The sequence below is a fragment of the Mauremys reevesii genome, linkage group 20 (genome assembly GCF_016161935.1).
Source record: "Mauremys reevesii isolate NIE-2019 linkage group 20, ASM1616193v1, whole genome shotgun sequence".
Taxonomy (NCBI): Eukaryota; Metazoa; Chordata; order Testudines; family Geoemydidae; genus Mauremys; species Mauremys reevesii.
The window spans coordinates 2,062,277-2,090,164 of NC_052642.1; the positions used below are offsets into that span (position 1 = coordinate 2,062,277).

The following is a 27,888-nucleotide window of genomic DNA, read 5'->3' on the forward strand; positions in this document are numbered from 1 at the left end:
GGTGGCTCTGAGAGTCTTGGCCTGAGACGGTGCGCAGATCCCAAGGGTGGCTTCAGTCAGGCTGGAAGAGGGGCACTTACAGGGCTGCATGTCGGGGTGCTCTGGCCTGGTGGGCCAGCTTCACTGAAGGGAGAAGGCAAGGTGGGAGGTCACCCAGGAAGAGAAGGAGACCCATCCTAGGCAGGGGCCAGGCCAAATATTCTCTGCCTTGCGGGGTCAGTGTTCGGTGAGTGCCCCCTCTAGTACCTGAATCCCTGCCCCCTCAGCCGGGCATGTTACCCCCTTGGGGCTGGTGCCCATGCCCCCGGCTCTGGATCACTAATGGGCTCTGCCGTTCCTTCTGCAGGAGGCCTCGAGCGAGCTCCAGGCGGCTGCCAGTGATACCTTGGCCGCCCTCGCTGGCAGCTACTTCGGGCCAGTGATGCGGGAACTCCAGAAACACCTGAGGCCCTTTGTGCTGCCAGCGGAGTTCACCCTCCTCACCCTGGGCAAGGTCATGGCGGCCAGCGGTACGGTACCACCCCATCCCCCGCGTGGGCCCATTGCTTCGGGGATGCTTGCACCGTGCAGTGTCCCTGGGCCTGCAGTTGCCTGAGAGCCGGTCCCGTCCATCTCTCTGTGCAGTGTACAGGTGCGTCCCTTTCCTGGGCATCACCCTGACCACCATGCAGACCGTGATGCGAGGGATAGATGACAGCAGGAGACGAGGGGCCTTCTGCACCGGTGAGGGGACCACTTGGGCCAAGCCTTTGTTCTAGATGGTGGGTAGAGATGGAGCTGGTTCGGCCCCAGATCCCGGCACCCCATGACCCTGGGATCTGAACAGCCCTGGACTCTGAGTGTGTAACCCTGATCCAGACCCCAGCGTTGCCTCTTGGCCCCGTCTCTAGTCTGTAGAGGTGGAGGAAGGGGAGGGACAGTATGGTCTGGACCCCTGGGTTCTTCTCCCTGCCGGGGGAAGTTGGGGCTGGCAGGTTAATTCATTGGGCAGGGATGCGCTCCAGTTACTCTGATGGTGGGAGCCGTAGAAACACCTGTACATGGAAGGCACTTTTTAGCGGAGGTCTTGGTTCCCTCCATGTCTTGGGGAAAGGGTGTGTAGGTGCTGGATCTCGGCACACTGACAGGTGTGTCATCATTGGCTCCATGGCATCAGGGCCCGGCCTTGTCTCTGTCACGCCTGCTGACTGCAGGGACTCATGTCATGCCCCGAGGACCCTCACTTAGGGTTGCCAGTTTGGTTGAATGTATTCCTGGAGGTTTCATCACATGACATAATCTTTAATGAAAGATTAAGCTTTGATTCCTGGAGATCCGGGGCAATCCTGGAGGGTTGGCAATCCTACATCACTGTCTGCCCGCTGGAGGCTGCGGCATGAACCCTGGGAAGGAGGGGCCGGAGAGTGCAGCATGAACCCCAGGGGGCAGAGTCTGCAGCATGAACCCCAGAGGGCAGGGGGCAGAGTCTGCAGCATGAACCCTGGAGCACAGGGGGCTAGGTGGGAGGAGACCCCTGCAGAGACTGAAGTTCCTGAGAGTGGCAGAGTTTGAGCTGCTCTGTAATGAACCATGTCTCAGCCCTGGACTGAGATGCCCTTTGCCCCCCGCCAACAGCCCTGGAGTGCACGTGTGGGGCAATCAGCACTTACCTGAGGAGCTGGGAGAGGAGCACCCATCCACAAATCACGCTCCAGCGCTTCTCTGCACACCTGCTCCCCACGTACCGGTACCTCCTCAGCGCCTGGCTGCCCAGCGAGGACACAGAGGTGAGGGGCTCGCACAGGCACTGTGGCCACGGGGCGCTCGCTCTGCATCTCCCCACAAGCCCTTTCGCCCCTGGCCCCTTTGTAAGGAGCAGACCCGGGTGGAAATCTCTCCTGTCTTGGGGTGGATAATGTCACCGGATGCTGGGGGCTGTGGAGGTGGAGGGCTAAGAGCCAGGATTCCTTGGCCAATGTCCTCCTGCAGCATAGAGGCCAAACTGGTCTCCCTGCATCTCAGGCTGGTCCCTACTGCTCTGGGTGCCTGAGCCAGTGCTGGAAGGAGAAGTACTGGATCCAGTGACTGAGCCGCAGGGGACCAAGCCAGCAGTCACCCCGTACCCATCTCTCGACAGGTCAAACTGGCTGTCCTCAAGGCCCTGGGGCCAGTGCTGAGCATCCTGCTGCCCAGGAAGGATCTGCAAAACCAGATCGTTGGGGACATCCCCCTGCTCCTGGCTCAGTATGGGAAGAACATCGAGGCCTTTTACATCACCAAGGTGAGGAGGTGGGGGGCGTTCCCTGCAGGCTCCATGGGCCAGCAAGTGAGCTGTCAGATCAGCTGCAGGATGTTGGATGGGGGTTCCCAGGGCTGGGAAGGGGTCCCAACACCAACCCCCCTCCTAGGGGGTCAGAGTTAACTCCTGGAACAACCATCACACATAACAACAGCACAACACTGTTCTGTGACTCCGACAAAGGCCGGAGCAGACCCAGGCCAGGATCCCCAGTAGGGGTTACACAGCACAGCTTACAGCAAAACAGCTGTGTTCCCCCTCCCCCCCCGCACGCCTGGCTCGACACACACAGACTCTCTGCCCCGTGCCCTGGGGTCAGTCCAGCCGGACCGTGCTCTGGGTGGTGCTGGCGGGCTGGGTGAGCTCAGCATGGTGGGCTGGTTAGTGGTCTCAGCTCCTGTCTGCTGAAGGCTGAGAATTTACACAAATCTCCTTTTACCAGCAGCCGGCTCTCCTGCCAGCAGCACCCGCCCTGCCCCAGCTCAGGGCTCCTGTCCGGCAGCGTCTTTGTTTTCTTTCCAAATTTCCCAGCATGCCCCACACCATTCGTTCAACCCCCCCACCCCCAGGGTCCGAGTTAAGTCTGTGTGTTTGAGTGGCACTCCCCCCAGCCAGTCAGGTTTGTGCAGAGTAGCTGGGGTGCAGAGCATACACCCAGGCAGCACCCAGGCTGCAGAGCGCTCATGGCTCTCACTGTGTGGAGGAGGGCTGCCTGAGAGGCCGACTCTGGACCAGGATCCAGAACTCCAACAGTCCACGTGTCAGGGTTGCTCAGATCTGGGGCTCCAATTCCCAATCCCACCCATGTCAGGCAGGAGTGACTCCATCATGGCCGGTGAGCTGCTGCCCCAGGGTCAGAGCAGAATCTGGACCTCTGCACTAAGCAGAATTCCCCCCTTCACCACCCTTCCAGGGTGACGAGAACCTCTTTCTCCCCAGAGCCTTCAGCCAGGGGTGAAGCAGACACCTCTGTGGCTGATGAGTTGATGTCAGTGCAGCTGGGACCTGCTGCTCCCCTGTGCCGGCTCTGCCCGACATCTCTCCCTGTCTGTTGCAGGTTCTGGGACAGATCTTGCAGGCCTCTTCCTCCAAGAACCCGACCCCAGAGGTGTATGTGGCGGCCATCTCCCACACGCTGAGCTACCAGGTATGGGGAAGTGGGGCTGGCATGGGTGTGCTGGGGCCAGTAGATCTCGGGGATGCCAGCAGGCATCCGTAGCGTGCACAGTGCTCCCCACCCCCTGTACTGGAGACCTCCCTGTGCCCTCAGCATCCCATACAGTGGGAGTCACCAGTGCTCAGCACCGCGCAGTGTCTGTGGGCCCAGTTCTCCTCTCTTGTGTGGAGTCCAGGGGCGTTTCTCCTGATTTACTCTGGTATAAGTGAGAGCAGGATCAGGCCCTTTAGTCCCTTCTCAGGGCTCTGGCTATGTCATACACAGTCCGTACCGCAGGGTCTGGGATGGTCACATGGCCCAATCCGGTTCTGAATCCTGCTCCTAGCCCCATCAGTGTGAATCTGCACTGGAGTCTGAGGAGTTGCAGAATCGGGCCCTGGTCCCTTTGGGAGGTTCCTGTTTGAGCGAGCAGGCTCCTCTGACCTGTTCCCATCTCCCTGCAGGTCACTTCCAAAGCTCAGCGGCCCTATCAGCTCTGCAGGGAGAACCACACAGAGATTCCCCACGTCTTCCTGCAACTCGGTAAGGGGGTGGTGGTGAGAGGCTGCAGCCCAGAGGAGCGGTGCATGGGGTGCCTCGAAGCTCCCGCTGCTGGGTCCAGATCCCTGATTCAGCACAGGAGAGGAGAGCTCACTCCTCACTGCCCATCATTCTGTTTCCTATTCCCTGTAGCCCGTTCCCATCCATCGCAGCTGTTGGGGATTTTCCATTGAAAACTGTTAATGGGCAGGGGAGATACCCGTGTGGGGATCCTGGCCCTGATGTCATATGTTATTGGTGCTGAAGGTAGGAGCAGGGGAGCAAGAGCTCAGAGACTTCCCCGTATATCACGTCAGTGCGAGCGCCTGGTGCAGCACAGGGCCCGCTTTGCAGCTTCAGGGCCCGTGGGTCTGGCTGCAGGGCCCTGGGTGTGACCTGCTCCCTGTAGCAATGGACAGTCCCCCCCGTGCTCCCATGCTGTGCTGGGCAGACACACCCCAAAGCTCTGCACACTCGGACACTGAGGGTGAGCCTGCCTGCACCAGCCATGGCTGGGGACAGGTGTGGGTGTGGTGCCCCTGCCTGGGCCCAGCCTGCAAGGGGCACTCAGAGATGGGGAGGAGGGGAGTGAGGATGAGCATGGGAGCCCTCACCAGGTGGCCTTGTTGGTGACACACGGGTACATTGTTACAATGAGGTGGGGGGACTTTGTGATCCTGCCCCAGGCCATGCGGAGCTAGTCTGTGGCTCTGGCTTAGTGACGCTGTGTGCCCGTCTCTTCCAGTTCCGGGGCTGGCCAGCCAGAAACACCTGTGCATCAAATCAGTGAGATCAGCTCTTACCGACGGGAGTCCCAAGGTGAGAGAACAACAGTGCCGGGCGTGGGTGAGGCGGGCAGTGCCGGGCGTGGGTGAGGCGGGCAGTGCCGGGCGTGGGTGAGGCGGGCAGTGCCGGGTGCAGGAGAGGCTGGCAGAGAGTGGGCAGCTCAGGCTGAGATCCTCTGACCCAGCATAAACCTCACCGGCCCCATTCCCCTCCCAACCACGCCAGCATCTCTCCATTGACTCAGTGGGTTACTCTTGATTCTCACTGGGGTGAGTGAGAGTCTGGCTCTGTGGGCCTAGTGCAGGGTCCTTAGTGCCCAGTCACTGAGGGGTTAACTCCAGCTCAGTTCCCCCTCCCCATGCACAGATGTCACGGTGGGGCTATAAACTGGCTTCTGGGAGGCAGGGGGGCAGGAGGCCTGGGGACAGGCCACAGGTACAGGGACCCAAGGGGAGGGGAGCCAAGCCCCAGGCAGGGTTGTATGCTGGTTCTTTTCTGATCGTGGGAAATTTGGCTTTCTCTCTATTCACATGAGCCCCGGGAGAGGGGCTGGCAGGCTCACGCTGATGGTGAGCTGTCTGTGGTGCTGAAGGCAGCTCCCTCACCATGTGCGGGGACCAGGAGGGGCTTGGATCTGGGCAGAAGGTCCAGGCCCTGATCCCATGGAAAGATGTCCATTGACGCTAGTGGGCTGTGGCTCAGGCTCTCAGTTGGGTTCCAAGGGGAAATCCTGCTCTAGCCCCCTGGGGCAGGGACTCTCTCTGGACTCCCAGTGGCTCAGTGAGGCAGGGTCTGGCCCCGGAGGCGCAGGAGTCTCCCCAATCGACTGCTGTTCTATAAGCTGTCACAAGGAATGGGCTGGTCCCGGTTCCTTTGGTGCTGTTCTGCAGCGGGAGCCAGCTGATCCCCAGAGTCCCACTGAACCTTTCCACCGTTCTGTCAGCCTGGGGCTGGGCTGGGGGGAGTCTGTGCAACCCTAGAATGTCACCGAGCTGGATTCCAAGTTTCTCTCTCGATCTCCGTGTAGCTCACCCGGGCTCAAACCCAGTAAAGAATCCAGTCACTAGGACCCCTACTACTGTCCCAGCTTGTTGGGTTCTTATTGGGTAAGCCTCAGGCCATGTGGTGAAACAATCCTTCGCTCCCAGCAGAGACGGCCTGCCTGCCACTGTCTCCGGCCAGGGCCCAGCACAAGCAGTGGCAATTCGTGCCACCTCGAGATACTGCAGCAAAGGGGCTTTCCCAGTTTTAGAGGGACCCTTCTTTGCTATGCACATTGGTCCTGTCACAGCTCAGGGGCTGGATTTGATGCCTTCTTGAGGTCCCTTCCAACCTGAGATTTCCATGGTGATTTCTATGATTTCCTGCACCAATTATCTCCCATCTGCCTGCATTTTACCCAACAGAAAGTCTCTCTTCCCTTGGCTAAGGTTTTTGCAACCCCAGAATGTCCAACCATTTTGAGACCGTAACATAACCTCAGCACCTCCTTTTTCAGTTTATCTGGTACAAGCAGCTGATACCTGTACCCATCACCCACTGGTTTCCCCATGTTCCATACAATATTTCATCTGTAAACGCCATGCTTTCCCACGGTGACCAGAACGTTTTTACTGTGGTGTTGTGAGGGGATGCAATGTTCCAGGGTGGCTGGGTTTGCCTGTTGATTTGCCAGTCACCCGCTATCATGAGATCAGGATCCCTCTCGGGTCCAGCGGGGCCTAGTGCTGGTGTGTGGAGGGACATGCTGGTGCCTGTGCTGCTGCCGGCCGGCTCACCCTGTATCTCACCACCACCTGTGCCAGTGTCCCTCCTGGCCCTGCGGGGGAGGGTGGCTGTCCTACAGGCCATTGGCACCCTGGTCTCAGCAGGGTACCTGGATAAGGTGGAGGGATGGCCTCTCAATTACATTGCCCTGCAGCTTGCTGTGTCAGCCAACTCGCTGGTAAGGGGCAAGGTCAGCTCCCTACCCAGCAGACCTGGATCCCCCCCCCCTCTCCCCTCCCACTAGTTGCTCTTCCTGCCACTCACCTCCGTGCCCATGGCATGTGAGTCACCCCTCCCCCCAGTGCCAAATTGGTGCAAATTGCACTTTGCCACTTACAGCTGGTTTCCGGCCAGCTCGTCCCCAGCAGGGAACACACTCGCCCCCAGATCCCTGGCTAATGGGTTCACCCCAGAGATGCCTGCAGGACCCTCCCCGCACTCCATGCCGACTGTCACCCTCCCCCCCACCTCCCAGGCATGGGAGCTGCTCCTCCACACAGAGTGACCCTGTGCTCATCTTTTCCAGGAGCGTCCAATGCGGAGCCTTCCCCTGCGGGGGCTGCTGGAAAAAACGGTCCAGAAAACCAGCCTGGCCACCTTAGAAATAATCGTTGCCTCGGGCAGGGGGATCAGCCAGGTGAGGGGCTCCATTGGCTTCAGTGCAGTGACCCCTGATTTACAGCAGGCTGAGTGAGAGCAGGACCAGGCCTGGGAAACCAGGGCGATTGATTTCAGTGGTCACTGCTGATTTACACCAGTGCAAGGGCAGAATCAGAGCCCGGGGGACATTCTGTTGATCTTACTGGAAGCAGAATTGGGCCTTGGCCCATAATTGAACAGTGATAGCATATGGGTGTTGCGGGGGAGGGAGCAGGGCTCTGAGGAGGTGATGGGGGAGGGGCAGAGCTGGATTCTGAGGGGGAGGGGCAGAGTAGGGCTCTGAGGGGAGGGGGAGGACAGGCAGAGCAGGGCTCTGGGGAGTGATGAGGGAACCCCAGAGCAGGGCGCTGGGGGGAGAGGAGCAGGGCTGGGAGTGGGGAGGGTAGAGCTGGGCTCGGAGGGGAGGGGAGGGGCAGAGTGGGGCTCTGAGTGGGGAGGACAGAGCAAGGGCTCGGAGGGGTGAGGGGAGGGGCAGAGCAGGGGCAGAGGGGGGAGGCAGAGCGGGGCTCTGAGGGGTGTGAGGGGAGGGGCAGAGCAGGGCTTGGAGGGCAGAGCTGGGCTCTGACGGGGGAGGCAGAGTGGGGCTCGGAGGGGAGGGGCAGAGCGGGGCTCTGAGGGGTGAAGGGGGGGAGGCAGAGCGGGGCTCTGATGGGGAGGCAGAGCAGGGCTCGGAGGGGTGAAGGGGAGGGCAGAGCAGGGCTCGGAGGGGAGGGCAGAGCAGGGCTCTGACGGGGAGGGCAGAGCAGGGCTCGGAGGGGGTGAAGGGGGAGGGCAGAGCGGGGCTCGGAGGGGAGGGGAGGCAGAGCAGGGCTGACGGGGAGGGCAGAGCGGGGCTCGGAGGGGAGAGGGGAGGGTAGAGCGGGGCTCTGAGGGGTGTGAGGGGAGGGGCAGAGCAGGGCTTGGAGGGGGAGGGGCAGAGCAGGGAGGGCAGAGTGGGGCTCGGAGGGGGAGGGGCAGAGCGGGGCTCTGAGGGGGTGAAGGGAGAGGGCAGAGCGGGGCTCGGAGGGGGAGGGTGCGGGGCTCTGAATGGGGTGACGAGTCAGCCCACCAGCAGGGACACAGGCTGAGACTGTGGGGACAGGATTCACCAGCCCTGGGCGCTCTCACCCTGGTCTCTGCAGGAGCTCTGGGAACGGCTCCTGGGCTGTGTTACCCGCACCCCTTACACTGATTCCATGACCCCCCTGTGCCGCTGCCTGAGGATCCTGGCCAGGAAGCGGCAGCAATACAGACAAGCAGCCCCCGAGTGCAGGGAGCCAGGTCAGTGCAGCAGTGCTCAGCCCCGGGGATCACAGCATGGGGGCCCTGGGGTACCAGCGGGGATCTGCTAGGGGAGGGCAGGCCCCAGGAAGCCCCTAGAGGAGCCTCTCCCACAGCACAGCGGGAGCTGTTCTCCGTGGGATGTACCCGGGGAGCAGAGGCAGGGGCGGCATGGGGGTCATGAGGGGATCCCTGGGGCAGAAGGCCACATGTCTGCACCTCTGCATGTGCTCTGCAGCGCTGATGCTGGTCAGACGTGCCCACCCCTGCCTCCGGCACAGCTCTGCCCCTGCCCAGGTTCCGGGCAATCCCCCTGTGTGGCGTGGGGGTCATGGAGCAGCCTGGGCAGTGGGGGAGATGCAAAGCCCTGTCCCACTGATGCAGCAGAGCCCCAAACCTGACTGCTCACAGCCTTTTTTCTGCTCTTTTCCCAGCGGCATCTGCGACTCCCCAGCAGCTGCTGGCCCGGCTCCTGGTGAGTGACTCACACCGAGGGAGGGCCCCACTGCTGGGGAGTAGCCCCTGTGAAGTTCAGGTCCTCATCGCCCTGGAGCGAGGGGCGGCCATGATGGGGTCCCTTATCCAGAGCTGCCCATAGGGGGACTCCCTGACTCCCCCCTACAGGGCCCTGTGTTCAGGAGGAAGATGCTTAGCTCATGTTTCGTGCACAGTCCCCATGCTGAACAGGGCCCGTTCTCTCCCCTCCCCAGTATGGAAGAGGCTCAGCTGGTGCAAATCACCTCCTTTTCCTTCTCAGGTGCTGTCAGCATCCCCCTTCGAGGGAGAAGGGCGCGGAGTGGCTGCGCTGCTCCCGCTGAACGCCCTGCGCCCGGAGATGTATGGGGACGGGGCTGAGCAGTGGTGGATGGAGATTCCAGCCATGGTCCAGTATCTTGATGGTAAGGGGTGGGGGTGGGAGCAGCTGGGATGGGGCAAAAGGAGTACCAGTGCCATCCTGCCAGTGCCCGTTCCTATCTGCAGCAATGGAGCCAGGGAGAGCACAAGGCCTCTTGGATTGTCACACCTGCAGCCTGATGCTGCGTGGTTAGGTCCCCGGATGTCCCATGGGAGGGGTTGGGATGGATCTGTGGAGTGGAGTCAAGAAAGCAGAGTGAGGAACGGAGCAGGGAGAATGAGGTGCGATCAGAGCTGAGCTGTGGGAGAGAGAGCTGCTGAGGGCACAGCCAGCACCCTGCAGCCAGACTGGCTAGAGTTGGCTCCTGGGAAACCCAGATGAGACACGTATTCCCTACGAGGCCGTGCCACATTGGAATAGGGTACCCCTGGCATGGGAGGAAGGGCAGGAACTCCAGTGCGGATGGGATCCCTATGTAGGGACCTGCACAGTGGGAAGGGCAGGAACTTCAGTGTGGATGGGACCCTGGTGTAGGGTCCCCTGGGAAGGGCAGGATGCCAATGCAGATGGGACCCCAGTGTAGTCAAGGGGATCCAGAAGGGCCTCCCTGGGGCACTTGGTTAATGGCCAGCTCTGTACCACTCTCTCTAGGACATAGCAAGTTCTCTCTAGACCAGACCACGTGGGAGCACAAGCTGTTGGAGGTAACATGAGGGCTTCTGTTCATTCTCCCAGCCCCAGAGTGGAGCAGCCCTGGGCTAGTTCCTCATGGAGGGACCTGGGTTAGAGAATCAGAGTTTGGCTTGGTGTCCTGGGCCAGAATTTCCTGTTGCCCCCACTGTTGGGCTGTTAAGCAGCTGCCACGCTCCACCCCAGAGAGGGTTGCATTTCACTGAAAAGGGGGTTCCTGTGTGTGGCTGGAAAGAGCGTTGGGACGAGCAGTGCTATGGAAATGAAAGCGTTAGATCCTGGGCCAGGGCCGTCCCTGCTGGCAGTCAGGAGAGTTGCCCTAGCAGGTGATTTAGCACACTTCCTTTGCCAGTTCTAAAATGCTCAGCTCCTCGGTACTCAGCAGTGAGAGCCCCCTCCTCACTCACCCCCCTTGCATTTCTCTGTGGGGGGAGCCCCTGCACTGGGAGTGGCAGCTGGAAGCCCCTGGGCTGGGCTCACTCAATGCTGGCCCCAGTGTCCTCCGTCTAGGACCGCAGGCCAGGAGGGCTCTGGGGAGCCTGGAAGTCAGGATCCCTCATGGGGATGAGAGCAGGGGAGGGGATTCTGCCCCTAAATGACCCCCTGTGATGGGTTTGGTCACAGAGATCCCCTTGGGACTGTCACCTGATGTGCTGAAATTACCTCTGAGCCCATTTTCCCTGCCAGCCTGGGACTCCAGAACCCTGCCTTGCTGAGCCAGACACGCTAGCCTGCTGCAACACAGACCCAGAGTCTGGTCCACGCCCCCAAAGCTGCAGACTTAACTGGAGAGAGCTCAGCAGGTTGCCTATCTGCAGCACCCAGACACCCAGTTCCCAATGGGATCCAAACCCCAAATAAATCCATTTTACTCTGTGTAAAGCTTATGCAGGGTAAACTCATAAATTGTTTGCCCTCTATAACGCTGATAGAGAGAAATGCGCAGCTGTTTGCTCCCCCAGGTGTTAATCACTTCCTCTGCGTTTATTAATAAATAAAAGTGATTTTATTAAGTATGAAGAGTAGGATTTAAGTGGTTTCAAGTAATAACAGCCAGAACAAAATTAGTCACTAAGTAAAATAAAGCAAAAACGCGCAGGTCTAAGCTCAATACATTAAGAAACTGATTACAGGTAATATCACACCTCAGAGATGGTCCAATAAGCTTCTTTTACAGACTAGACTCCTTCCTAGTCAGGGTCCAATCCTTTCCCCGGTACAGCCCTTGTTAGTTCCCTCAGACATCTCAGGCGGTAACCAGGGGTTTTCTCATGACTGGCAGCCCCCTTTGTCCTGCTCCACCCCCTGTTATAGCTTTGGCACAAGGCGGGAATCGTTTGTCTCTCTGGGTCCCCACCCCTCCTTCTAAATGGAAAAGTACCAGATTTAAGATGGATTTCGTTATCTGGTGACATGGTTACGTGTCACTGTAAGGCCCCTAGTCTCCATTCTTCCCGGGTTGGCCCACAGGTACACAGGAAGGTTTGCAGGTAAATAAACCATTTACAACCAGTTGTCCTAGTCAATAGGAGCCATCAAGATTCTAAACCACCATTAATGGCCCACACTTTGCATCATTACAAGAAGACCTCAGAGTTATACTTCATATTTCTAGGTTGAGATACAAGAATGATACATACATAGAAATAGGAGGAACATATTCCTTAGGTTATAACCTTTATTATGATACCTTACAAGAGACCTTTTGCATAAAGCATATTTCAGTTGCATCATATTCACGTTCATAAGCATATTTCCATAAAACATACGTTGTGCAACGTCACACCTGCCTCCGGCTCCTTTCCACACAGTTCCTCCAAAATACCTTGGGGAGGAGCAAAGAGAGCGGCTGGAGCCAGGATGTGAGCCAGGAGCTGGGCCGGCAGATGGGCAGCTATGCCAACGCCTCTGTGGAGAAGGTCAGTTCCCAGAGAAGGCCTCTCTGGTACTGGGGGCTCTGGGGAGGGGCAGGGGGCGCTGGGGCAGTCCCACGCCAGTGAAACCAAGCCCTGCGGTTCCCCCTGTGCAGGTGGGGCCAGGCCCTGCCTGAAGCTAGGGACCCTGATCCTGGTCCAGGCTGGCCCAGACCGCCCTCCCCGAGGCTGGGCTAACCCCTCCCTTGCACTCGCTTTCAGGCTTTCCTCTACAAGGCTCTGGGCACAGCCCTGGCCATGAGCAAGGATGTGGCTTCAGTGCCAGGACAGCTCCGGAAGCTGCTGCGCATGGCCGACTGTCTGACTGGTGCAGAGAGAGAGGTGAGGGGCTGAACCCGCCTGCACCCCAGGGCACCCAGCAGCTCTGGAGGGCCCTTCCCCCAGGCAGAGGCCTGTGGCCTTTGTGTGTGATTGGAGCTCCCGGGGGTGACTAAGGAGGGACTGGAGCACTGGGCCCAGGGACTGGGGAGACTGGTTGTGACTGGGAGTGTTGGGCCTGGAGACTGGTTGTGACTGGGAGCGTTGGGCCTGCAGCCTGGAGAGACTGGCTGTGACTGGAAGTGCTGGGACCGGGGACTGCGGAGACTGGCTGTGACTGGGAGTGCCGGGGACTGGGGAGAATGGCTGTGACTGGGAGTGCTGGGACCGGGGACTGGGGAGAATGGCTGTGACTGGGAGTGCCGGGGACTGGGGAGAATGGCTGTGACTGGGAGTGCTGGGACCGGGGACTGGGGAGATTGGCTGTGACTGGGAGTGCCGGGGACTGGGGACTGGGGAGACTGGCTGTGACTGGGAGTGCCGGGGACTGGGGAGACTGGCTGTGACTGGGAGTGCCGGGGACTGGGGAGACTGGCTGTGACTGGGAGTGCCGGGGACTGGGGAGATTGGCTGTGACTGGGAGTGCCGGGGACTGGGGAGACTGGCTGTGACTGGAAGTGCTGGGACCGGGGACTGGGGAGACTGGCTGTGACTGGGAGTGCCGGGGACTGGGGAGACTGGCTGTGGCTGGAAGTGCTGGGACCGGGGACTGGGGAGACTGGCTGTGACTGGGAGTGCTGGGACCGGGGACTGGGGAGACTGGCTGTGACTGGGAGTGCTGGGACCGGGGACTGGGGAGACTGGCTGTGGCTGGAAGTTCTGGGACCGGGGACTGGGGAGACTGGCTGTGGCTGGAAGTGCTGGGATCGGGGAGGCTCCAGGCTGTTCTGGAGTTGCTGATGGCCCTCGACTGACCCCGAGCTCTCTGCTCCCAGTGCCTTGGCTCCTGCCTGCAGCTCTGTGCCAGGGACCAGCTGGATGCCACCCTGAGAGCTCTGAGCGACTTTGAGGAGGAAATGGTGGAGGGGGAGGATTCCTGGCATCTCAGGAAGGTACAGCACCCTGCTTGTCCCAGCCCCCGTCCCTGTCTGTATGGGGCTGTTGGCTTCATGGGTCCGGGCCAGCAAGGCACAGGCTGGCAGTGCAGAGGGGCTGGGCTGGGTTATCAGAGCCCAAAGCTGGCCCAGGCAGAACCATGGTTCTGATCCAAGTGGGCCCTGTCTGGATTTGGAGATGGAGCCGCTCTGTAGCCACATGGGGTGATCACCTGAGGGAACTGGTTAACTAGGCAGGGGTGAGGCTGGGGGATCACCCCCAGGGCATGTGGGGAGCACAGGTCTGGGGCTGGTTCTACCTGGGGGAGGGCATGGAGAGCCAGAAGTTTGTTCTTGGAGGTGGGGGTTGGAGCTGGACAGGGTGAATGTTTATAGAATCTAGGGAACAATCTTCTCAGCCCGTGAGCCCCAAGGAAGTGCTTGCCGTGGGCGGTCAGGAGTTGGGGAGGGAAAGGCCTTTCCCCAGTGACATCCCTGCTCTTCTCTTCATTGCCCCAGGACCTGACCCCACGGGACAGGGACAGAGTGAAGAGCGCCCTCCTGCTGTTCTACAGCAGTGCAGCAGCCCAGGCGCCCCCCCAGCAGCTGCTCCCTCAGCTGGCGGACAAGATCGTACCCAAAATCCTGCACCATTACAGCACCGGCTCCCAGGTATCTGCCTGCAGAAGTTGGTCCCGATCTCCCTGCCATCCCTTCTGCCCTCTGAGATTGGGCTCCCAGGGCCTCACAGGATTGGGCCTCAGGCCATGGGGAGAGGGCACCATGGATTGAAGGGGTCACTGATGAGTCCAGGACAGCCGGGGCGGGGAGGAGAGAGAATACTTTTAGAAAGGTTTTGTTACACTATTCTTGCCAGCAAGTTAAAAAAGTATGGACTGGATGAATGGACTGTAAGGTGGATAGAAAGCTGGATAGATTGTCAGGCTCAGTGGGTAGTGATCAGTGCTTGAGTGCCCCAAGGGTCGGTCCTGGAGCCGGTTTTGTTCAACATCTTTATTAATGATCTGGATAATGGGATGGATTGCACCCTCAGTAAGTTTGCAGATGACACTAAGCTGGGGGAAGAGGTAGATAAGCTGGAGGGTAGGGATAGGGTCCGGCGTGACCTAGACAAATTGGAGGATTGGGCCAAAAGAGATCTGATGAGGTTCAACAAGGACAAGTGCAGAGTCCTGCACTTAGGAAGAAAGAATCCCATGCACTGCTACAGGCTAGGGACCGACTGGCTAAGCAGCAGTTCGGGGGCAGAGATAGCTCAGTGGTTTGAGCATTGGTCTGCTAAACCCAGGATTGTGAGGTCAATCCTTGAGGGGGCCATTTAGGGATCTGGGGCAAAAATCTGTCTGGGGATTGGTCTTGCTGTGAGCAGGGGGTTGGAGTAGATGACTTCCTGAGGTCCCTTCCAACCCTGATATTCTATGATTCTATGACCTGGGGATTACAGTGGACAAGAAGCTGGATATGAGTCAGCAGTGTGCCCTTGTTGCCAAGAAGGCCAACGGCATATTGGGCTGTATTAGTAGGAGCCTTGCCACAGATCAAGATTATTCCCCTCTACTCAACATTGGTGAGGCCACACCTGGAGTACTTCATTCAGTTTTGGTCCCCCCACTACAGAAGGGATGTGGACAAATTGGAGAGAGTCCAGCGGAGGGCAACAAAAATGATTAGGGGGCTGGAGCACATGACTTATGAGGAGAGGCTGAGGGAACTGGGCTTGTTTAGTCTGCAGAAGAGAAGAGTGAGGGGAGATTTGATAGCAGCCTTCAACTACCTGAAGGGGGGTTCCAAAGAGGATGGAGCTCGGCTGTTCTCAGTGGTGGCAGATGACAGAACAAGGAGCAATGGTCTCAAGTTGCAGTGGGGGAGGTCTAGGTTGGATATTAGGAAACACTATTTCACTAGGAGGGTGGTGAAGCACTGGAATGGGTTCCCTAGGGAGGTGGTAGAATCTCTATCCTTAGAGGTTTTTAAGGTCAGGCTTGACAAAGCCCTGGCTGGGATGATTTAGATGGGATTGGTCCTGCTGTGAGCAGGGCATTGGACTAGATGAGCTCCTGAGGTCCCTTCCAACCCTTATATTCTATGATTCTGTGATGGATGGATGGATTGATGGGAGGATAGCGGGGATGGAAGCAGTCAGCTGGGGCTCTGCTCACCTCTTAGGGCCCTGTGACTCCCAGCCCAGTCCTGCTTCTTTCCCTGGGCCATAGAGCTTTGAACCTGCACAGGGACTGGAGGGAGGTGGGTCCGAGGGCCCCCTGGAACAATGAGCATGGCTCCATGCTGCCTCCTGCAAAGGGAGGTGGCTCTGGGGGCCCTGGCATATCCCAGGAGGCTTCAGTGCTGATGTTTGACAGCTGCTCCCATTTTGTTTTTCTGGCCCATGCAGCTCGGGTTGGAGCATTGCGGGAAGGCTGGGGCTGGGCCAGGCTGTGGCTGCAGGCATCCAGGCTCAGTCTCAGCCCTGGGGATGCTGGTGCATGGGACTAGTTTATGCTGCTGTTCCATGAACCTGGTTCTCTCCTGTGGGGTGGGGGTATTCCTAAGCTTCTGGGCCCATCCCCATAAGGGTGCCATACGACTTTGGGCCCTTCCTATGAGGGGAGTGGGGCAGCGGCCAGGGGCCTCTCCGGGGTGGGGTGGTGGGGTGGCCAGAGTGGGAGCCTGTACTCACCCCAAAGGGCTGGGAAGGCTGCATGCAACTGTCATTCCCACTCTCCTCTCTGCGGGCATGTAGGACACGGCCCTTACTCTGCACTTCATTGAGAGCATCTCTGCAGTCAGCCTGGCCGTCCAGAGGAGCGGGGAATCCCAACCCCACCAGCTTCCTCACAAACAGGTGCTGCTCAGCCAGCTGCTGGTGAGTGGGGGGATCCCCAGTCCTGGGGGAGCGGCCTCATGGCCTCATTGTTGCCCTGAGCTGGGGTTGCATTGCCCTGGCTCCAGCAGGCTGGGGCACTGGGATAGAACTGGATAACTGTGGCCTTGGGAGTAACTGGGGAGTGGGCTGGTCTTAGGAGGTCATCCCCATGCTCTCCAAACCTGCCCTGAGGCTGCTGGCAGGACGCAGGGGCTGGCTTGGGGTCGGGGACCCAGCCCCTTGGGCACGGGGAGGTTCCATCAGCTTCCCCACCCCCAGCATTTCTGGGCATTATGTCAGACCCCCTGGAGGTGGGTGGGAGGTCCCATTGTCGCCCCCAGGGATACCATGGCCTCCCCTCATGTTCTTGGTCTCTCTGTGTATACTTCAGGAGATCATTAAGGCCGAGCCACCGAGCTCCCTGCTCTCCCCAGTTCACCAGAAGGCAATGGTGACCATCGGGCACCTGAGGTGGGTATTGCTCTGCCCCTGGCCCCCTCCACGCCAGCTGGCACTTTGGCCATCCTGGGCCAGCATGGGCAAGCCCTGACGTGGGCTGTGCAGGGCAGTGTACGAGGCAGGAGTGTGACCCCCAGGGTGGCACTAGTGTGGGGAGAGCTCCCAGCCTTCCTAGAGCCAGGGGTCAGTTCCCAGGGTGGCATGGCCCCCAGAGCTGAAACAGTCCCGTCAGCTCAGCCCTGGTGATGCTTTGAGCTCCCTGGGACTCAGACCACTGCAGGTTGCTCCTGATCTCCGCAGGAGAGCCCTGCTGGGCACAGAGACCTGCCTGCTGGCAGAGCAACCCCTGCACACCCCAGGGAGCAAGGGGAGAGGGGGCAGGGATGGGGGCACCAGGAGAGCTCCAGGAGGAGGAGGGAGGCAGGGAAGGAAGCAGGGGAAGGGGTTGGCCTGGAGAGGTCTCTGGGTCTCTCCATGCTCACCGGCAGGGGAATGTCGAGCCTCTAACGCCTCCCACCATGCTCTCTCCTGCCAGTAAAGCGAAGCAGCCACTGAGCTGCGAGAAGAATCAGGAGTTGATGGAGCAGTGTCTTGATAGTGTCTTCTCCCTGCCTCCCCAGGAGTTCACTGAGGACGTGGGGCCCATCCAGGTATGAACCCTGCCCCTGACCGGGTACCCCCACAGGCATCATTCCCTGCAGGGCTGGGCCTAGGGACCAGCCCCCTCTGCCTCTTGCCAGCCCCTTCAGGGCCTCACTCCTCCCTCTGGGTTGCAGACTCTCTATGCCAGCACCATGGCCACCCTGGAGGGGCTGATGCAGACGTTACTGGAGGGGGATGAGATGCCAGAGCGACTCCAGGGAACCTTCTGGGTGAGTGGGGGCTGGGCAGAGAGGTCTCCTGTCCAGACTCCTCGACGGCCCCTGTCACCTCAGGGACAAGACCCACCTCCCAGACTCCTGCCCACCCCGGGGTATGAGCCCTGTGATGTGGAGAGCAGGAGTGAGGAGTGGGGCTGTGGAGGGGGAGTGTTGTGGGTCTGGAGATGCACTATGGGAGAGCGAAGTCCCAGACTCCAGGAAGTGTGTGTGTGGGGGTCCAGTCTAGTGTTTCAGGGCTCAGGAATCCCCCGGAAGGAGGAGGAGTGATTTCTCATCAGGAGGGCTGTCAGAGCCCCCTGCAATCAGGAGTCACTCCAGGGGTGGGTCTGACCTGAGGCCTTGTGTCACGGAGTCCCCGGGTGATGCTCTGGGACTGCTCCCCACATAGCCAGACAGGACTTTGGGGAGCCTCCTCTCCCTTGGAGCAGACTGTCTGCAGGGCAAGAAGCTCACACGGCTTCACCTCCTGGGTCCCTCCTTGGAGCATTCAGCATATGCCCCTCCGTGCGCTTCCCACAGCGAGTCCGCCCAGGCGGGGTCCTGGGGAAGCCAGAGGATCCTGCACCCCCACTTCACAGTCAGACGTGACTCTCAGCCAGCCAGTAAAACAGAGGTTTATTCGATGACAGGAACATGGTCTAACACAGAGCTTGTAGGTACAGAGAACAGGACCCCTCGGCCGGGTCCATTCTGGGGCCCAGTGAGCCAGACCCCCACGTCTGCACTTCACTCCTAGTCCCCAGCCAGCTCCAGACTGAAACCCCCTCCAGCCCCTCCTCCTCTGCCGAGTAACTTTCCCAGGCCTGGAGGTCACCTGACCTCTTTGTTCTCCCAGGGAGCAAGGGCCTGGCCATCAGTTGCCAGGCGACAGAGGGTCGGCCAGGAACTGAGCCCCCCCCCAGTATTCAGAGGGAACATTAAGAACAGTCCCACTTCCTCACGTCTTGGCCCAACACTGCTGGGCTGCGTGTGTCCTGGGGCCTGGGAGGGTCAGGCTCAGCCTTTGCCCATCATGGGGCTCATTTCAGACAGAAGCTAGAGGGGGAAGAACCTCCTTGTCTGAGCAGAAACACTCCCTGGAGCGCTGCACCCCAGAGGGGAGGGCGGTTGGACTGGCCCCACTTCCCTGGGCTCCGTCCCTTTGAAGACCTGCCCCACGGGCGGAGAGGAGCCACAGGCTGTTCGTCCAGCCCCTCCCCCTTCAGGGGGCTGGGAGCCGAGCACTGCTGTGGGCATGGCCCAGGAGGTGCCATGCGGAGGCCTCTCCAGGTTCCATTCCCCCCTCCCCCCGCTGGGCCCCTGCTCCCCCAGGTACAGTTGGTGGGGGCTTGCTCATTGTCCTGCTCTGCCTGCAGCTCCTGCAGAGATGGCTGGTGTCAGAGCAGGTGTGGGAGCATGCACGCGCCATGCGGGTCAGCACCCAGCTGCTGAAGGCATATCTCCAGACGGTCACCATCACCGTGAGTACTGCCCCACCCGCCTGGCCCTCAGTCCCTGCGGGGAAAGGGCCTGCTCTCAGGGCAGTCAGGCAGCTGTCGGCAGAGTGAGGTCGCTGCCTGCTATGGACCAGATCCTGGGCCGAGGCGAGGCGAGGCGAGAGGCTGGTTGCATCCAGGCCAAGCCCACTTGTTTTCTTTCTTTTCCCAACCAGACACAGTTCCCTCCTGGCCAGTTCAGCTCTCTGGCTGGGACGCTGGGCCCCTACACCTGTGACTCACTGGGCAGCATCCGCCAGGGCGCAGGGGACGCCGTTGGGTGCCTGCTAGACATACAAGGTGCGGAGGCCTCGGGGCAACAAGTGCCCAGGGGTGAATATGGAGTAGTAGAAGGCCTGGCCCATGGTGGCGCGGCGTGATTGGAGGGCCTGGCCCAGGGGTGGCATGGCGTGACTGGAGGTCTTGGCCCGTGGTGGCGCGGCGTGATTGGAGGGCCTGGCCCGGGGGTGGCGCGGCGTGACTGGAGGGCCTGGCCCAGGGGTGGCACGGCGTGAGTAGAGGGCCTGGCCCAGGGAGGTGCGGCGTGACTGGAGGTCCTGGCCCAGGGGTGGCGCGGCGTGACTGGAGGGCCCTGCCCGGGGGTGGCGCGGTGTGACTGGAGGGCCTGGCCCGGGGGTGGCGCGGCGTGACTGGAGGGCCTGGCCCGGGGGTGGCACGGCGTGATTGGAGGTCCTGGCCCGGGGGTGGCACGGCGTGATTGGAGGTCCTGGCCCGGGGAGGCACGGCGTGACTGGAGGGCCTGGCCCGGGGGTGGCGCGGCGTGACTGGAGGGCCCTGCCCGGGGAGGCGCGGCGTGACTGGAGGGCCTGGCCCGGGGAGGCGCGGCGTGACTGGAGGGCCCATTCAGGGTACGGCATTGCAGATGCCTTGGGGTGAATAGAGGGCCAGTAAGCTGGGCCCTCAGTCTCAGCAGCTCTGGGTGCACTAATAATGGCACCCAGGGGGCAGTGGCTCTGGCCCACAGGCCAGGCTAAGCATCTTCCCCTGGTTGATTCCTGCAGTTGTCGAGCAGCCTTGGACCCTGTGGGGCCAAGATAAGCAGCGGGCACTGAGGCGCGTGTGTCAGGAGCTGCAGAGTGCAGCTCCTGAGGAGGTGTGGGACGCGTCTGTCAAACTGGCCAAAGTAAGGACTCCAAGCGTTACCGGGCTGGGCCACCTGGGGAGGGGGCTGTTGAGCTGAGCTGCTTGGGGGAGGCCTCAGGGGCTGGGGCAATGAGCTGGCAGCTGGGAGGCTCCTTGTCAGTAATCAGGAGGGGTTCATAGGGCCACAGGGGCGCTGGGTGACAGTGTGGATCTCCCATGGGCAGCCCCAGGAACTCCACTACCTGGATGCGGGATGCCCCAGCACCGTGCAGACTTCCCACGCCCCTCCCAGCACCCAGTGGCTCTGCCTGGATCTCCGGGGCAGGGATTCTCCCCAGAGGGGCCCGGAGCCTGCAGGGGAGCGCAGCCAGGGACAACCCCGCTCCCTGCTCATGGCCAAACTCTTCCTGGGGCCCTGCCTGGCTGAGGAGTGAGCAGTGAGGCGTCGGGCTGACCCCAGGCCGGGGCTGTGCCCTTCTCTCTGCAGATGGTCATCAGGGCCCTGCCCAAGGCGGAGATCCTGCCCTTCACCCAGACCCTGCTGGAGAGCCTGGGGGCCGTGAGCCAGGCCTGTGACCAGGCCAGTGCCCTGTGGTTTCACAGGCTCCTGACAGACCGCGCCAGTGACCTGAAGGACACAGTAAAGCTGGGCTGGCCGTGGGTGTTGGGGTGGGGCTGGGTTTGTGGGCAGCAGGACTCCCTGAGACTCTCTGCCAGGGGCTCTGATTGAGAGCTGCAGGGAGGCAGCAGCCCCTTCCCCCGGCACAGGGTCGGGGGCTGGGTGAGTGGAGGGAGAGATGTGGTGGGGAGGGGCCGGCTGGGGGGCCGGGTGAGTGGAGGGAGAGATGTGGTGGGGAGGGGCCGGCTGGGGGGCCGGGTGAGAGGAGGGAGAGATGTGGTGGGGAGGCTTCTCCCCTGCTGGCAGTCCCAAGGAGTGGGTCAGGGTAACCTCTCTGTCACGGCCAGGTCCAGGCCATCCTGAGCATCACCAGCCTCCTGGAGGATCCCCGCAGCTTCCCCGAGGGTGTCTCCCTGCTGGCGAGGTGAGGAGTGGGGGCGATGTGGGGAGGGGGGTACAGCCTGGAGTGGGTGTCTGTCAGCCTCCAGCCCTTCCGCTGTCTCTGCAGAGTGCCCAGTGGTGTGCTAGACCCTGGGCCTCCACCCCTGTGAAGTGAGGCAGCGACGCAGGCAAGCCAGTGACTAGTGGCCGGGGATACGGGGCTGCGTGGCGAAGCAGAGCTCCTCTGGGGTCTGTGCTGGCCAGCAGCTCCCTCTCTGGTGCCAAGACTCCTGGACTCCATCTGTCCCTGCCTGGCTAGTGAGCTCTCCCACCCCAGTCCGCTGCATGGCAGCCCCCCGTCTCCCAGCACCGTCCCGCTGTGATCACTGCTCCCTCTGGCTGCCAGGCCTTATGGTGGGTCTTCCACTGCATCTCCCAGGCAGTGTCTTTCTGACGGGGACTTTTCCTGAGAGTTCATTCCGAGCAGCCCAGACAGGCTGCAGTCGACAGGCCGTTTACCCAGTCCAGGGGGAGAGGAACCCCTTCACACCAGTGGGTAGCAATCCAGAGTGAGCGGGGAAACTGAGTCACAGAAAAATATTCCAAACCTTACTGCCTCCTCCACAGTGACTCTGGGGCCCTTGGGCGGAGGAGCTGGTCTGGGCCCACTCCCCCCTCCCCCACCCCGGGGTGCTCAGAGCATCTGCAGGCAGCTGTTGCTTAGCTCTGCCCGCCCAGACACTGCCCAGACTCCCCCCCTCTGCTCTGTACACTGTCCTTGCCTCCCCCAGGGCTCTGGTGCAGGTGGGTGAGGCACCACTGGATAGGATCCTGCAGCTCCTGTCCCCATCCCTGAGCTCCCCATGTGAGGACTGGAGAGTCACTGGCACGGCCTTCTACGCCGAGGTGAGACGGGCCCCAGACAGGCAGGTGATGGACTGGGCATGGGGGGGGGCAGCTGGGCAGGCAGTGGGATGGGCTCCCCCCCATTTTACATAGAGCCCCCTGAGAGCCATCACCCCCAGCACTTCTGCTGCACCCCTCGTTTTCCTGGCCAACAGTGGCACACGGAGGGCACGTTCTGCCCCTCCTTTCAGGGGAGCAGGGCCCGCTGCCCTTCACATGGGGGACAGGATTTTGGGAGGCTGGGCAGAGGCTGAGCAACCCCGCTCCCTTCCACCCCAGGGTCCCTTGCTGCACCTCTGCTTCCTTCCGGCTGGAAGTAGCCCCTGTTCATTGTGCTGGGAATCAGAACCGACACCAGGGCAGGCCCTGCTCTCCCTTCCCTGCTCCACCCCGCTTGACACCCCCTTGGGGAGATCAGAGTCCAGCCCAGGCTGCCCAGCTCGCCCTCCTCACTGGGCAGACGAGCAGCCAGACAGCACCTTGAGATCACAGGCTGGCACTGGCCATGGGCCAAAATGGCTGCCCTGAGCCAGAGCCCCACGGACTGTGGGCAAGGAGGAGCCCAGCCCTGGGACTGGCCCATTCAGTGCATTCCGCCCCTCCCATCAGGCCGGGCCAGGCCTTGGCCGTGCCCAGGCAGCAGCAGAGGCAGGGTCTGGCCCTGTGCAGCAGGCTCTGGAGAAACTCCCTGGAGAGCCAGCCCAGCCACGCCCATCTGCTCTCCAGCCAGGCTGGGCTGGGTCCTGTGCCCCCTCTGCCACTGACCCCTCACTGAGTCACTTCCCCGCTTGCTGCCTCAGTTTCCCCAGCCGCTAAGGGGACAGCGAGACCCAAGCACCCCGTGTGCAGTGCGCTGAGCCCAGGGAGAGTCACCCCGCCCCATGAGAGCGTTGAGAGGCGCTGCGGTGCCTGGCAGAGCTGGGAGCTGGGGCTCTGCTCTGCCTGACGAGTGACCCCGTCCCTGGCCCTGATCGTGGTCCCTTGTCCCTCAGCTCATGAGTCACCCCATGCTGCAGCAGAGGAAGCTGCTGAAACCCGTCCTGAAGCACCTGGTGGCAGGGGCCGGCGATGAGAGTGACACCATCCGCCGGCTGGGGAACATGGCCCAGGGGGTGCCGCAGAAGGTGGGCAGAGGGCAGTGTGGCTGGGGGTGGGGCAAGGGGAGCAGCGCGGCCGGGCGGGGGCAGGGAGCGAGTCCAGGGGCTGCATTTTTGGTTTACAGCAACCCCCCTTGCCCTGGGCTCTAATGCTAGAGGCAGTCAGGTGGGGGGGTGCCACCTCTCCTGCACCTGGGGCAGAGACCCCCAGCCAGCCGCTCCCCATTACATATCACCCTTCTCTCACCCGCCCCCCAGCCGACCCCTCCCCATTACATATCACCCTTCACTCACCCGCCCCCCAGCCGACCCTCCCTCACCCAGCCCCCAGCCGACCCTCCTGACTGCACCCCCCATCTCACCCAGCCCCCCAGCCAGCCCCTGCCCATCACATATCATCTTCCAGTCACCCGCCTCCAGCCAGCCCCCCCACTCACCTAGCCCCCCATCACATGCTGCGCTCCACTCACCTGGCCCCGGGGGCACGGGGGGTGTCTGCTTGTTGGGTCCCAGCAGGTGAAGACGCACAGGCAGCTCCTGCTGGACACCCTGCGCCACCCCCTGGCTGAGCCCAGCAGCCCCCAGGTGGTGGGCGAGAGCCTGCGGGCGCTGACCAAAACGCTGGGGCAGCTGAGCGACGTGGGCCGCCTCTCCCAGCCCATGGCCACGCAGGCCCGGGCTCACTTCCCACACGTGAGTCACCCCGGCAGCAGGGGCTCAGGAACCGGGGCGCGGGGCACCCCCACTGCCGGGTTCCCCCGGCCGGCTCCAGCTCGCCAGGCACAGGGCTGGGAGCAGGAGGGAGATGGGCTGGGTGCTCGCTGCCCTCCCCTGGGGCTGCACTGACCCGGCCTCTGCTCCCTGCGGCAGGAGGACGGTGCCGTGCACGCGGCAGCGTTCAGCCTGTTCAGGGCTCTGGCTGGCTCGGCTCGGCCCGGCCCGGCGGACGCACCGGCAGCGCTTCGCAGGGGAGGTGAGGAGCAGCTGGGCCGCTCTGATGCTCCATGTGCGGGACCCGAGCCCCGAGGCAGCCACGGTGAGATGCAGGGAGAGCCCCCGCCGGGCCTGATCCTGAGACGTGGGCGCACAGTCACTGACAGGGACAGAGCCCCCCATGCCGGGCCTGAGCCCCCCCCTCTGCCGGGCCTGATCCTGAGACACCGGCACAGAGTCACCGACAGGGACAGAGGCCCCCACCCCCGCCGGGCCTGATCCTGAGCCACCGGCAAAGAGTCACCGACAGGGACAGAGCCCCCCACCCCCGCCGGGCCTGATCCTGAGACACCGGCACAGAGTCACCGACAGGGCAGAGCCCCCCACCCCCGCCGGGCCTGATCCTGAGCCACCGGCACAGAGTCACCGACAGGGCAGAGCCCCCCACCCGCCGGGCCTGATCCTGAGACGTGGGTGCAGACAGGGACTGAGCCCCATCACAACCTGCTCGCACAGTTTTGCCAGTGAGGGAGGCTGAAAAGCGATGGGCGATCCTGGGCCACGTGCTGCCCTCAGAGTAACCCCAGTGAGCTGGGGGTCATTGGGAGCAGAACTGAGGGTGCATTGAGAGGGTGTAACCCACTGGCAGGGGCTGGGTGGGGCTTTGGGGGTACCTGGGTGTATCCCATTCGAGGGGTGTCACAAATCTGGCCATGGTGGGGCACCCCCTTTAGGCTACATGGGGGTGCACACGCGGGAGTCCAGTTACTCCACCCATGATGTGCCAGTGCGGGGGCTGGGCCTCTCCAGCCCAGGGCAGCTCCTTAGCCCCTTCCATGCTCAGGCGGGGTGAGTGACCCCTCACGAGGGGCTGTGCAGGGGTCACTGTGTGACAGACCCCCCCTTGTGTACCTGATCCCCGTCCCAGCAGGGTCCCCACCCACCCGTCTGGAATCGGCTGGGCAGTGGCTGGGGCCCTCACTCACCACCTCTCTGCTTCCAGGCCTGCTGCGCTGCATTCCAGGCGTGCGCCCCATTGCTAGGCCTCACGGGGCTCGAGGGAGCCTTTGACAGTGGGCTCCTGACAGGCGCCTCCGGGGAGAGGCACCGACACTTGATGGGACACGTCTGCAAACAGCTGGTGAGAGAGCTGCTGAGGCTGGGCCATTCTGTGACTGCTTAGACCTCAGAGCGGGGTAGCCCTGAGCCCGTCCTCCCTCCTCCTCATTCCCTTGCCGATGGCCCCAGGAGCAGCTCTGAGAGGCAGGCTCTGGGCGCATCCCTGTGCCCAAGGCACCTGTGTCAGGGGAGCTCAGGGAGGATTTAGCCTCCCCAGCCCCAGGCAGGGTTTGGTCTGATTTCCCCATCCCCCGCCTTTCCCCCTCACTCCCAGGGTGGGGGGGGGGCTGACATGGCTGCCGGTCAGGAGGAACTCACGCCTCTGTCGCTGGCCCCTCCTAGGCCCACAAGGCCCCTGCGCTGCTGGAGAGTCTCGTCACTGAGACCAGCCTGCACCTCCACAGCTGCTGGGAGGGGATCAGGCTGGCAGCAGCCAAGCTGGCAGGTGAGACGGTGCCCAGTGATGGGGAACAGGGTGGAGTGAGCCTGCCCTCGTGGCCAGATTGCAGCTCCGGGGCCAGCCCCACGAGGGCGGTGGCGTGACTCCAGGGAAAGCCGGGAGATGAGCCCAAGACAGAGCCATTACTCTGACCCCTTTTGAATGCTGGGGGAGGGTCTGATTTGAACCCCTGGCTCTGAATCGGCCCCTGTGGCTTGGGCCCAGGAGGTGCCATGTTGTGGTTCTGGTTCAGACAGGGCCAGAATCTCATGAGAACAGCCCTTCTCGTGGGCCCCTGGGCCAAAGCCTGGGTGCAAGGTGTCAGGACCCCACCCTGCCCTGCAGCGCCCTGGGACAACATATTCCTCTTGTGTCTCCAGGGATCCTTGCAGAGAACATGGAGGCCCAGCATGTCCAGCAGCTGGATCTGGGAAAGCTTCTGTGGTGTAAGTTCCCCAGGCCGCCCCCAGCCAGCTCCTGCCCCAGGAGCCACCCACCAGGGCCCCTCCAGCTGGCACAGAGAACTGCTGCTGCCGAGGCCACGCTCTGCTCTTGGTTGCAGCAGAGGGAATGGGGAGCTGCCGGTGGGTTAAGGGGGCAGCTGGCAGGTGAGCGTGGCTGGAAGCACACGGGCTGGACAGTGGGAGCCAGACACCCCTCCCAGTGGGACAGCAGGTCCAGCCTCAGCAGGCGACACCAGTGAGCAGGGCAGGCGCCGCCCTTGCGCGCACAAACAAACCCAGGACTGAGGGAAATGCACCTGGGGCTGTGAGTGCCTGGTCCGCGTGCTGGGGGCTCGGCCCATGGTCATTGTAGGACTTGGCCAGTGTGGCCCTTGCTAGGGATCTCATCCCAAAGGGGCCTCTCTTCCTCCCCCCAGCTCTCCGAGCGCTGCATGGTGACCCCAGCACTGCTGTCAAGATCGCTGCCGCAGAATCCATCAGCACCATGAGCCAGAAGCAGCAGGAGGCCCTGCAGGAGACAGGTCCCAAGCACACAGCCCCCAGAGGCTAAGGGAGGCTGCTCTTTGTGAGGAAGCTCTTCAAGGGGAAGGGGAGACCCCCGGCAAGGCCCCTCGACACTGCAGAGTCGGAGAGCGTCTCCAGCAGCTGGTGTTGGAAGGAGACGGGTGCTGCTGTCAGAGCAGACGATCGGGGCCTTTGGAGCCACGTTCCCCTCCCTCCAGGGGCGCTGGACATTGATGCGTAAATATGTGTGGATATATTCTGTGCCTTTCCAGCCGTGATCTGGGCTTTGCTATCTCAGCGTCTGAGTCCAGGGCCCCAGTCAGTCCCAGCCCTGAGTCGGCAGGAGCTGGGAGCACAGGCAGCTCACAGACTGGGCACTGACGGTGCAGGGGCCATAAATATGGGAACCATGGGGAACGCCCCCTGGCACAATTGAATGCCCATGGGGTGAGAGGGCGGCCAGGTGAGTCACAGACTGGCCTGTGCCAGGAGAGCCGGTTGTGATTTGGCCCAGGCTTTTTATCTAGAGAGTTTCCCTCCTCCCTTACCTTTCCCTGCTCCCCTGGGTGAAGTCCAGCTCCTGCCAGGGCCTCTGAAATGCTGCTCCGGGTTGCGTGGGGGAGCGGGATGGAATTCCATAGGGGGATTCTCTGCTACTTCCAGGCTCCAGAGTTTGCTTATTTGACCTGATAAAAGCTCCTGTGGGGCTGTTCTTTTAAACCCCAAACTCCTCTAAAAAGACTCTCTCAGCCTCCCCTCCCCCACATCGTCTCCCAGGCTACTCCCACCCTGTCAGGCTACCAGAGGTTAGCAGAGGCTCACGAAATGGCCCCCAGCACTGCCTTGCTGTGCTGTGGTGGAGAGAGAAGTGAGCTTCATGGCCCTTAGGGCCTAGGGGACATTTTGACCTGGAAAAGGCTCGTGTTAGGTGCTGCACGTACTGCTGGCTCTCCATGCACGTCTGTTCCTGTGGCTGGCTCACAGCGAGAGCAGCAGCCTGCTTCTTCCAGCTACAGAAGGGTAGGACTGGAACGGACCTCGAGAGACCATCTAGTCCAGTCCCCTGCACTCAAGGCAGGACTAAGTATTATCTAGACCATCCCTGACAGGTGTTTGTCTAACCTGCTGTCAAAATCTCCAGTGTCGAGATTCCACAACCAACCTTGGCCATTTGTTCCAGTGCTTAACTACCCAGAAAGGAAGTTTTTCCTAGTGTCCAACCTAAACTTCCCTTGCCGCAAGTTAAGCCCATTGCTTCTTGTCCTATCCTCAAAATTTAACAAGAACAATTTTTCTCCCTCCTCCTTGTAACAACTTTTATGTACTTGAAAACTGTTATCATGT

At 61.5% G+C, this 27,888-nt stretch overlaps 2 protein-coding genes across 5 annotated transcripts; both read left to right on the forward strand.

Moving 5' to 3' along the window:
- The first annotated feature begins 439 nt into the window (after positions 1-439).
- LOC120387549 (maestro heat-like repeat-containing protein family member 2A) lies at positions 440-8,444 on the forward strand. 4 transcript variants are annotated; one of them, XR_005590219.1, is made up of 9 exons: positions 440-509; positions 625-723; positions 1,615-1,766; positions 2,117-2,260; positions 3,336-3,425; positions 3,899-3,977; positions 4,128-4,241; positions 7,054-7,164; positions 8,309-8,332. XR_005590219.1 is itself a non-coding variant. In XM_039508467.1 (8 exons), exons 1-8 carry the CDS (start codon positions 497-499, stop codon positions 8,356-8,358), a joined length of 738 nt encoding a protein of 245 aa, XP_039364401.1. In that variant the 5' UTR covers positions 440-496; the 3' UTR covers positions 8,359-8,444. The 4 variants fall into 4 exon arrangements, 1 of the variants encoding a protein (XP_039364401.1); XR_005590221.1 differs by lacking the exon at positions 7,054-7,164 and having other exon boundaries at positions 8,309-8,428; XR_005590220.1 differs by lacking the exons at positions 7,054-7,164; positions 8,309-8,332 and adding an exon at positions 4,720-4,760.
- Positions 8,363-27,799, forward strand: LOC120387540 (maestro heat-like repeat-containing protein family member 2A). The gene is made up of 24 exons (XM_039508454.1): positions 8,363-8,447; positions 8,882-8,922; positions 9,205-9,346; positions 9,955-10,007; positions 11,805-11,912; positions 12,129-12,248; positions 13,181-13,297; positions 13,799-13,951; positions 16,041-16,163; positions 16,555-16,634; positions 17,158-17,272; positions 17,399-17,494; positions 18,859-18,963; positions 19,155-19,278; positions 20,001-20,122; positions 20,570-20,722; positions 21,049-21,125; positions 21,874-21,988; positions 22,981-23,112; positions 23,602-23,778; positions 25,022-25,159; positions 25,480-25,582; positions 25,957-26,022; positions 26,457-27,799. The coding sequence occupies exons 1-24, from the start codon at positions 8,363-8,365 to the stop codon at positions 26,588-26,590; spliced, it is 2,679 nt and encodes an 892-aa protein (XP_039364388.1). The 3' UTR covers positions 26,591-27,799.
- Positions 27,800-27,888: the final 89 nt, after the last annotated feature.

Bases quoted from the DNA above. Each gene is read 5' to 3' on its own strand.
- LOC120387549 (XM_039508467.1), top strand. The intron at 1,767-2,116 runs GTGAGGGGCTCG...ATCTCTCGACAG, and splicing joins TGCCCAGCGAGGACACAGAG to GTCAAACTGGCTGTCCTCAA. The intron at 3,978-7,053 runs GTAAGGGGGTGG...CATCTTTTCCAG, and splicing joins CCACGTCTTCCTGCAACTCG to GAGCGTCCAATGCGGAGCCT.
- LOC120387540 (XM_039508454.1), top strand. From the start codon at position 8,363: ATGACCCCCCTGTGCCGCTGCCTGAGGATCCTGGCCAGGAAGCGGCAG. The intron at 8,448-8,881 runs GTCAGTGCAGCA...CTCTTTTCCCAG, and splicing joins CCCCGAGTGCAGGGAGCCAG to CGGCATCTGCGACTCCCCAG. The intron at 10,008-11,804 runs GTAACATGAGGG...CTTTCCACACAG, and splicing joins GGGAGCACAAGCTGTTGGAG to TTCCTCCAAAATACCTTGGG.